Here is a 10,777-nt window from a genome sequence, read left to right on the forward strand (position 1 = left end):
TCCTTACAATTAATTATTTTGCATGTTTAACTTTAAACTGTGGATGCGACCATTTAACACACTTTTGATGATTTTTACTTTATGTATTATAAATGTTTCAGTTTATTTCATGATATTTTGATATTTATCATTTCAGGACCACCAAACAATTTTGAGAGCATGGGCTGTAAAAGATTTTGCTCCAAATTGCCCTTTGTATGTCCAGATATTGAAGCCTGAAAATAAATTTCATATCAAATTTGCTGGTAAGTTTAATTTCACATTTCAAATTGTGATAGTAAGAGTTATATCTCTGAAACTAGGGGCCACTTAATATATTCATGATTGTATAGAATAGAAGGATTTTCTTTTATCATCTATTTGTTATGAAATAATTTATTCACTTTAAAAAGTAGGAAGATAATATTTTGGGAGTGTATCTTTAATTTTTTATATACTTGGTGATTTTAGCAACTGAACTTCCTGGATATCTTGGTAAAACTATAAATAGATTAGCACTTACAGTTTTATGCATAATATAAACACAAGTTTCAAAAGCTATAGATCTATTAATTCTTATGTTTACACAGGTACGTAGTGCTTTGCTATAGATTAATACACACTTAACTTCCCATACATTAGAGTAATATTGAAATGTATTCAAGTACATAAAACTAGATTTATTTGGAGATAGATTTTGAAAACATTTCAAGAAAAAACATATATGTGAGTTTTTCAGAGACACTGCTGAGATTTCACTTTATACTGTTAAGAAATTGAAGAGTAAAATGATACTTTATTTTTTCTTAAATGTTTTTGTAGAACCAATTTTGATGCAGGCAGTAATTTATATTCATGTAAAAATATATAACAACTTTGTTTTTTTAAACAAACCGTCATAATTTAAAGCTGCAAACACCATTAAGATGTAAACTATTTTAACTATGTGTTAGCAAAATGTATTTCCTTCAGAAAATGTGTTTACATATCTTATAATGTTTACCTGTTTGTATATGATATTTAAATGAAAATTTATAATTACTAAGAAATTTCTAAATAATAACAAAAATATTGCCATTCATTTTTATCTTTTAGCCTTGCTTCTAATGACATCAATTTTTTTCTAAAATTTATAGCAAACGAAGCAATGGCGCTCAACTATGGCTGCATTTAAGTATCTGTCTGGAAGTTTTTTTTTTTAAATACTAATACTGATTTAAATTGTGATAATGGTGCCAGGGTATTTTTAAGCCTGTTTCCTAAACTGAAAATTAAAAATATCAGTACCTCCTTTGTAAATGACTTTGTGATTTTTAATGGAAAATAAATGTAAATTCTCCATCTGCTACCTGTTATGTATGTAATTAGCATTCAAGAAATGCTAATTGTTTATTTAAAAGACATTTGAAACTAAGCTGCTCCCTTTTTATTGTTATTTAGCAAAAGGAATATTTTTATAAAATTTTTATCATACCTGAAAATAACTTATTATGATAGAGTTTTTTTTAAGAAGGTGGTAATGACATAAGCATCAAACCAAGTCCTAAAAATAAGAATTTAAATTTCAGCCTACCACTTACTATTTAGGTGGGCAAATTAGAGTTCTGAGCCCTATATTTCTTCTTTGTTAAATTACGTATCATAAGTATGATGTCTCTACATTGGTCAGAATTAACAGTAAGAATTAAACTGTATCTGAAACACATTCAGTGCTCATTAAATGGAAATCGAATGTGGATTGTGATTATGAATGTTTTATTACTAAATTTCAGAATAGACTTTAGTTCTTTTACCCTTCATAGCAGGCCATAGATAGGCTCACAACAGGCAGATCAAACTCACTGAAACAGTCCACCTTCATCAACAAAAAATTACAATGACTATTTGTGTCAATTCTCTTTCATTTTCTTATTTTGCCATTTTTTTTAATAAACCCATTGTAACAAATGAGATAGTTAAAAGTTCTATCCTGATAGTGTATCACAATATTTCTAATTTATGGCACCTCCTGAAATTCCTCTTAATGATGTCTGTATTCTTTTATGGGTGAGCAGATTCCCAGAGGAACTCTTTTCTTGTATTATAAAAAGATGAAAGCATCCTAGTTTCATTAAAATGTCATAAAACAGTTTGGGGTGATATATGAGACTCTCAAACCAATGTAATATATTTTACATCTCAGCATGAGGTTAAAAGATTATAGAGTTTACATCTCAGAAGGAAATGTGTCAAGCTGTCACTTGGTTTTGTATGGAAGATTGTTAAAATAATGGTCTTCAGTGAACCATGTTCCCTGTGTCTGTGTCCTATGTTGATGGGACCTTGCTGCTTATACCATGAAGAGATGAAATGCAGTTCCCTACCGCTTGAATAGGGGCTGGTCTTGTGACTTGCTTTGCCCAATAGAATGTGACGAAAGTTACACTGTATGACTTCTGAGGCTAAGGCTTAAAAGTCTATGCTTTTGCTTTCCCTTCACTGGAACATTACCTAGAGACTGCTTGTAAAGGATTCCCCGTTTAGCCTCCCTAAAGATGAACAATTGCTTGGAAAGTGAGGCTTATCCCTCCTAGGCACCTGTCTCTAGCTCCTGACTTACCCACAGCCAACCCAAGAAGTCATGTTAACCTACAGAATTTTGAGAAGTAAACATGTCAGTTGCTTTAAGTCATGATGTTTTATAGTTATTTGTTATTTGGCAATGGATAACTATTATCATTTGTAATAAAATGATAATTGCTTTAATTTTAAACCATCTCATTTGATAATATATATTATGTTACTGTCTTTGCATTCTTATAAATGTTAAATAGCACAATTCCAATTATCACAAGATATAAAATGAGATAATTTTATTTTGGTTTATTTATTTATTTAAAAATGTTTATTTATTTATTTTGAGAGAGAAAGGGAGAGAGAGAGCGTGTAAGTGGAGGAGGCATAGAAGAGAGAGAGGGAGAAGGAGAATTTCAAGCAGCCCTCTGCTGTCAGCACAGGGCCCATCACGGGGCTCGATTTCTTGAACCATGAGATTAGGACCTGATCCAAAATCAAGAGTCTGATGCTTAATTGACTGAGCCACACAAGTGCCCCTATTTCTGTTTATTTAAATAGCCCCTTCAATACACCCTAAATCATGGCACTTACTGTCATGACAATTTCTATATTTTTAAAAAGTAAGTCCGTGTTTTTAAAAGATGAAAAGAAGAAGCTTCAAATTTTGAGTTATGAGTTTATAAAATACTGAAAAGTAAAGACAATATAGCAACCTACCAGTTATTACTTTGTACAGATCTACCTTACAGTCAGGTATGGATCCTTTTCTTCTGAACAAAATGACTATAGACATTCATTAAGGTGAACTATTGATTTGTTACAATATCATTTGGATGAAATCTTTTATTATTACATTATTAATTATAATTGAAATAATCTTCTACACTTTGATGTAGAAGGGGAAAAGTATACTTTGGTGTACAGGGGAAAAGTCTAGGTGGGCTTGATTCCAGCAGCAGAAAAGGTATGTTTTTATTCATTTCACCAAGACAGGAAAGTAAAAATAGTAAGTCTAGAGATAGAAAATCCTCAGTAGAGTAATAGCTATGATACAGAATTTCTGAATATAAGCTCATGCACACTACAAATTTTAATGAGATTCAGTAACATGACTATATACTTAACAGATAATTTGATTATTTTAATAACCACAAATTTCCTAAGAAGAAAATTGACACAAGCTCATAGAACAAGTTTACTTTCAGCAGTTTTTCTTTTGATGATAAATTTGTCACAGTAGAGAGATTGATAGTGGAAAATCTGTAATGAGATCATTCTCAATCAAATCTTCATTCTACTATATATTAACTACATGATACCAAGCAACTTAATTTCTCTCAACTTGAGTTTTTAAAAAAATTTATTTATATTTTTTAATTTGAGAGAGAGAGAGAGAATCCCAAATAGGCTTCATACTCAGCATGGAGCCAAGCATGAAGCTTGATCCCCCAACTCTGCGATCATGATCCGAATAGAAATCAAGAGTCAGTTGCTTAATTGGTTAAGCGACCCAAGTGCCTCCAAACTTGAGTTTTTTTGATATTTATAAAAAGAGGATAATAAGAGAAACTATCCCATAGGGTTGTTATGATAAAAAAATATTCAAAAGAACATCAGCCACCTATAATTGGTACCTATCAAATTGATGGTTATCATTAATCTTGGATATCAATTTCTCATCCTAACAAAACTGTGTTATCTTGGTTTCCAGGAAAAGTAACTGAGGATTACTCAGGGCATTTTACAAATATTATTATAGTAAATATTCAAGAATCACATAGTTCTCAGCACATGTTTTCCAGAGAATAGAAGAAAAAAAGACATTTCCCAGACTGACTTTATGAGACTATCCTAGACTAAATACAAAATTCATTGAAGATAGTATGAGAAGTGATTAGAGACCAATTTAATATATAAAATATACTTGAAAAAGTAACAAAATAATGTTTTTAAAAAATAATATCATTACCAAGTTGAAATTATTGCAGAAAGAGAATATTGTGTTAAAGGAGAAAATAGTATCATCATTTTAATGCATACAAGAAAAAGCATTTGAGAGAGAATTTAGTATTGATTTACAATTTTTGAAAAAGAAAAATAAACAAAGAAACAGGGTTAGAAACCTATGAGGAAAACATTTCTTAACCTAAGGAAAATTATCTACAACGTAACTTAGAGGAAAAAAAGAACATTTAATGACCACATGTTGAAAGTCTACCTTTAAGATTAGGTACAAACAGAGGTGCTTATTAAAATCACTTTTACTCAGCATTTTCCTGGAAATCCTAAGGAGTGCAGTAAGACTACAAAAATAAATAAAAGCAGTAAGCATCGAAAAGCGAGAATTAAAATTGCCATTCTTTATATAAGATCATATAATATATAATTATACATATATTCCACTAAGAAAATGAGGATCTTATACATTTATATGATTTCCAAAATTAAATCTCTCCCTCAGTATTCACTATCAGCTTGTGTTTTATCTCCAACCATATAGTCAGTATATCCTAATAGGTTTCTAACATTGTCTCAAAATTAAGATATCTAGAAATATTTATTGATTCTCTCTGACTTGAAATGTTATTCTGTCTCTTTCTTCCCAAAAACCTATGAGTCATTCTTCCCTTGTTTGCATTCAATCCATCAAGTCCTATAGGATAGACTCTCTGAGTACCCGGGGCTTACCCACTGACACAGGCGAGGCATGCCATGATCATAGTTCTGACAAAAACTCCACTTTTCTTCTCCCTGGGCACCCACGAGCTCTGCCTATAGGATTCCTGCCGCTCTTCATATTCCCCAGCACATTTGCAGTAGTGATTACTCTTTGTGTCTGATGCTGGCAGCTACACCTTTGTACCTCCAACGTCTACCTAGACTCACTAGCTTCTTTTTTGCAGTGTATCAATGCCAACATTCTTTTACAATATCATTATTTTTAAAAGATTCTTTCTGGTAGATTATTTTTGCCAACCTCTGTAGAACAAAAGTCAAATGGTACTGTAGCTTTGGTTGTGTTAAATCTCTTTTCCAGTGAGAAATATTTTTTATCAATACACTTCTTTTTTAAGAAGTGGCAGTTGGTACTGAAACATAGGAAGAAGTAATGGCAGTGTTCCATAGCTGTGACTAATATAAAAATGTGATTCTTGTAACATCTTGTATTCTCTGTCAGCCTCTAGTTGGACTAGCTGTTCTAGTAGAGTCTCTCCAAGGTCATATATATGATCTGAAATCACCTAAGCAAAAGGACTCCATATTATTAAGCCCTTCATAAATATTCTCCTCCATAGCAAAACCATGATGAAAAAGGCAAAACATTATAATAGTTCAGCTTTCAGACATGTTTCTGTAGATTTTTTATTTAAAAACTTTTTAATATTTATTCATTTTTGAGAAACAGAGAGACAGAACATGAGTGGGGGAGGGGCAGAGAGAGAGGGAGACACAGAGTCTGAAGCCAGCTCCAGGCTCTGAGCTTGACAGCAGGGAGCCTGGGGTGGGGCTGGAACTCATGGACAGTGAGATCATGACCTGAGCTGAAGTTAGATGCCTAACTGACTGAGCCACCCAGGTGCCCCATGTAGATTTTAATAAGAATAAAGCCAAACCCAGATCTCTTTCTTCACTCTATGTCCCAAAAATCATTAAAAAAGAAACCATGAAACAAAACAAACATAAGAAAAAAAAATGTACTATACTTGGAAAAGAATTCCTTTATTGAAAAATCCTTGAATGAACTTAAAGAATAAACTATACTATTCAATTATTTGAATCTAAAAGAAATGTGCTGTTTGTCGCCTAGTCAGATGAAATTACTCAGAAAATCAGTGGGAGGTGAATTCCTGTTATATGAATAAATCCATTGCTAAATTTACATTGCCACTCTATATTCACACTCCAAATAAAAGGTTATGTCATCTGTGAGTGAATATTCAATTCCCTTTCTTTTGTCAACTAACTTTCTTTCAACCTTCTGGGTACTGGAAAATTGATACGTCATTTTAACAGAGTGTAAGAAGACCTAAAAGTTAAATTGGTAAAATTTCACCTATTGGTAGGCGTGATGAATGTTAATAAATTTGTAGGAGTAGAAAATGTAAATGTCAGAGTAAAGAACATAAACATCAATTTGTAGATTGTGAATTTTCTATAAATTTTATTTTCCATGCTTTGACTATATTTCATAAGGAACAGAATTTGAGTTAAAGTACATGAATGAAAGGAAGAATTTTACCTCAACAGTAAAGTGTTGACTGAATGAAATTCTCTACTTCACAGCTTAAACATGCCTAGAAGCATGATTCATTATACTAGAACAGTCGGATTTAGTTCTGGGAATTAAAAAAAAAAAGATTTCAATTGCAATACAAGTTAAAAGTATAGATGGAAGTATTTTTAACAATATCACTGACAATATTGTATAAACCTATATACATATAGTAGGTAGTTGTGTCCATTGTTATAAAAACAATGTTGTTTAAAATACACTCATATGTGCACGTACTTGTGCACACAGGAACACAGATCTTGGAGAAATAATTTAACTAAAGACTGAAGATCTTGTCTCAATTTAGTCTCCATTAAACACCAGACATTCCAATACCTCACTTTTTTCTACCCAAGAAAGAGAGTAGAAATATATTTCCAAGTAATATAAATATTGGAAATTATCTCAGCTGTTTCTAAATAACATATGTAAGTGCAATGCTTGACTTTCACCAAATGGTAAGGTGTGAGTTTTTCATGCTGAATAATTCCTTCGTTTCCCATATAACTCCCACATAGATAGCATTTTAAATTTCATTCTTACAACCTACTTAAGAACATAATGCTTTGAATTCCTATTTTTTTCAAAAGATGAAGTATACAATTTTAAAAATTCTCCATTTTTGGCTGGAAATATTTTTTCTTTGATTTTTGTGTTATTGTAGAAATCATCAGAGCCACTTAATCTAAGGTGGTGTTCAAAACCAGCACAATTTGGAGAGTCTTTAAATTTTTTTCTTTTCTCGCTATTTTTTACTTCACAAAACATCAGACATATGCAGATCAAAATTATACAATGAAAACCTGTATTCTCTCCATTTACATTCAACAATTAACGTTTCCTCTCATTTCCTTAATCTTCTCTCCCCTCCCTCCCCCACACAGATACACACAGAGATATGCACACATATGCTTTTCCTAAGAGTGACATTCTGCTGTGTACTCATGATAACATTTTCACCCCTAAGAGGGTTAAATAATTTCATCGGCCTGGTTCATGTTTAAATATAGTCAGTTGTCCCCCAAATATGGTTTGTAATTGTATTTTACTATTCAGTGTTCAATCAGTATTTCATTTTTATTACATTTGGTTTTTAATTTTTTATTGAAATAATTAAATTAGGAAGGTTAATATAGACAATATACAGCCTTCCCATGGACCCTTCACATCACACAGCTTCCTGGGATATTAACTTCCGATATAATCATAGTACATTTAATCAAAGCTAAAAAATTAACATTGGTGTAAATTAATCTTTAAGTGAAATATTTTCTTTTATTTCATTCCTCCTAACAAAAATATCAGTAACTTATTTACTTTACTTTTTATACCTTTTAAGATTTTAATTTGTGGATCTATTAAATAACCAAACCAACTTTCCTGTTTGTTCTCATTGACATTTGATTAAATTGCCACTGAACATTAGGTATGTCATGCCATTTTCTTGTGGGGCACTTAAAATTTAATTAACTCAAAGCATCTTTATGTTTTTCTCCATTAATTTTCTTATAGACTTATATTTCTCCAAGACTCAATTTCATGGTTCCGAAAGCCAGAGTAGCATATTTCTTCTTTGTCTTTGGAAAGTGCCAGGCATATTCTATTGTATTCTCGATCTATGGTTTTCAGTCTGTAATATAGTTTCTTAATAACAACGATTTATAAAGAGGAGCAGGTATATCATCTTGCTCCTACATTTACTCAAACATTGTTATTGAATCCTACTGTGAGCAATTTGTTATTCTAGGTACTAGTAGTATGAGGATTAATCAGATGGACTAGTTGTCTATTCCAATGGCTAGTTTTCTCATTTCCTTTAACTTTCACCCTTTTTAAAACCAATGAGTCTGTGTACTTTTACATTTTGCCTGAGACTCCCACTCTAACAGAACCTGTTCCTTCCACATAGAACGTCAGCTGTGACCTTACGCTCCTCCTCTCCTGCCCTTGCCACCCTCCATATACGTCAAAACTCCTGATTCCAATTCTGTTTTAGCCTTATCAGATTCTGCTTGATGAATTTAGTCAATTTGATAGACCTATTTTAGATAAACTTTTTATAATTTAATATAATACCCTCATCTCTGTAGTAATTATGTTTGTATTGAAAAGTTTCTTAAAATAAGATTTTTAGCCCCAAAAGAATGAGATCCTAATACAAGGATGATGACAAATATTATTATGGGATGTTTATCGAATGTTGCCTTGGAACACACTGTATGAGAACATACTGTGCACACACAAACTGTGTTTGGGGGTGGGTGAGACAGACACTGTGAAATAGCCTTTATTAAAAAATTGGAATGTTGCAGGAGACTAATGAAAGTTATAGGTGAAGGTATAACATGTTAACTAGATAATAAAGTAACTCCAGGGGACCTGTGGAGTGCAGTGGATAGGACACAAAGGGCCTCATAGGGGTGATTATTTAGGAAGCTATTAGAGTATTAAGGTGAGAGAGGCTGGGTGAACCAGAGTGGTGATGATGAATGTGGAGAGTGAGAAAGATTCAGGAATCATTTCACATATTTTCTATAGACCTAATCATCAACTGATTGTGGGAAACAAACACAGCAAGAAATCAGTTTATTTTATATTTGCCATGCTCCTCACTTTTTTGTGTAACCCCCATTTTATATAAATTGTATTATCGCAGTTTATGAATTGATTTGTAGCTTGCATAGATTTTCATTTAGCTCTAGAGTTTGAGTTTCTTTTTTTTAAATTTTACTTTTGAGCAAGTTTCTATACCCAATGTGGGGTTTGAACTCACAAGCTCTACTGACTGAGCCAGCCAGGGGTCTCTAGAATAGGAGTTTTTTAAATTTAGCTTTATAGCTTCAGTGACACGCACAGTGCTCAACTTATAGTATCTTTTTACTAGTAGTATACAGGCTATATTATAGGATTTAAAAACTTAAAAGATTCATTAAGAATGTTCAAAGCAACACTATAACTCAATAATATACAAATATGAAATACTATATAAAATAGTATAAAGGAAAAAAAAATTGCAGTTTTCCCTCCCTTGTAGGGAAAAGCCCAGTTCTTGCCTAACTGTGTTTCTTCCCTGTTGAGACTACTTCACTAGTCACATAGGAACATCACTTCTGACTCTCTGGTCACCAAATATGTAGAGGTGTCTTCCCCACATCAAGCAATTCTCTACAATTCCAGCCGAATGTCTTACAATTCAACTTAAGTCCGACACTATCTACCCAGAGATAGCATCAGATCCCACAGGAGAGGGCTCAGGGACTGCCTTCCCCCACCCCCTTTTCAGAGGCCTTTCGCACAGCCGGCTTGTCACCTGTGCTGCCGACCAACGTTTGGCTATGGATTGCAAGTCTCAGCAACCTCTTTCTTGTGTTTGACTAATTTGCTAGAGTGGCTCAAAGAACTCCGGGAAATATTTACTTACAGTTACTCGTTTAATAAAGGACATGATAAAGGATGCAGATAACAACTAGGTGAAAAGATTCATAAGGTAGAGGTCTGGGTGGGCCCCTCGTGCAGAAGCTTCTGTCTTTATGGACTTGGGGCACGTTACCGTTCAATGTGTGGAGGTATTTGCCAACCTGGAAGCTCTCCTAATCCCCTGCTGTTGGAATTTAATGGATGCTTCCTCTTGGGCATGATCAGTGATAACTCCATTTCCAGTCCCTATCCTCACTTTGGAGGATGGGGGAGTGTAGCTGAATCTTCTTCTAATCTTCTAATCATGATTTGGTCTTTCTGGGGACCAGCTCCTATCCAAGAGTTATCCAGGAACCCATACAAAGTTGCTTCATTAGAACCAAAGATGTTCCTGGCATTCTTACTGTTTCAGAATTTACAAGGATTTTAGGAGACCTGCATCAGGAATTCAGTCAAAAACCAATATTAGAACAAAAGTAACTCCTAGGGTTCTTATCCCCCAAGAAATATAAGGGTTTCAGGAGCTCTGTCCAGGAACTGGAACCAGATATA

At 33.0% G+C, this 10,777-nt stretch overlaps 1 protein-coding gene across 3 annotated transcripts in view; it reads left to right on the forward strand.

The window, feature by feature from the left end:
• The window catches only part of KCNT2 (potassium sodium-activated channel subfamily T member 2), a 340,818-nt gene that overhangs the window by 180,819 nt on the left and 149,222 nt on the right, over positions 1-10,777 (forward strand). For all 3 annotated transcript variants that reach the window (XM_029933172.1, XM_029933173.1, XM_029933174.1), the window contains exon 13: positions 137-245. In XM_029933172.1, coding sequence (XP_029789032.1) covers positions 137-245 — 109 coding nt within the window. The remainder of the gene's footprint in view (positions 1-136; positions 246-10,777) is intronic.

The sequence above is a fragment of the Suricata suricatta genome, chromosome 3, assembly GCF_006229205.1.
Source record: "Suricata suricatta isolate VVHF042 chromosome 3, meerkat_22Aug2017_6uvM2_HiC, whole genome shotgun sequence".
Taxonomy (NCBI): Eukaryota; Metazoa; Chordata; class Mammalia; order Carnivora; family Herpestidae; genus Suricata; species Suricata suricatta.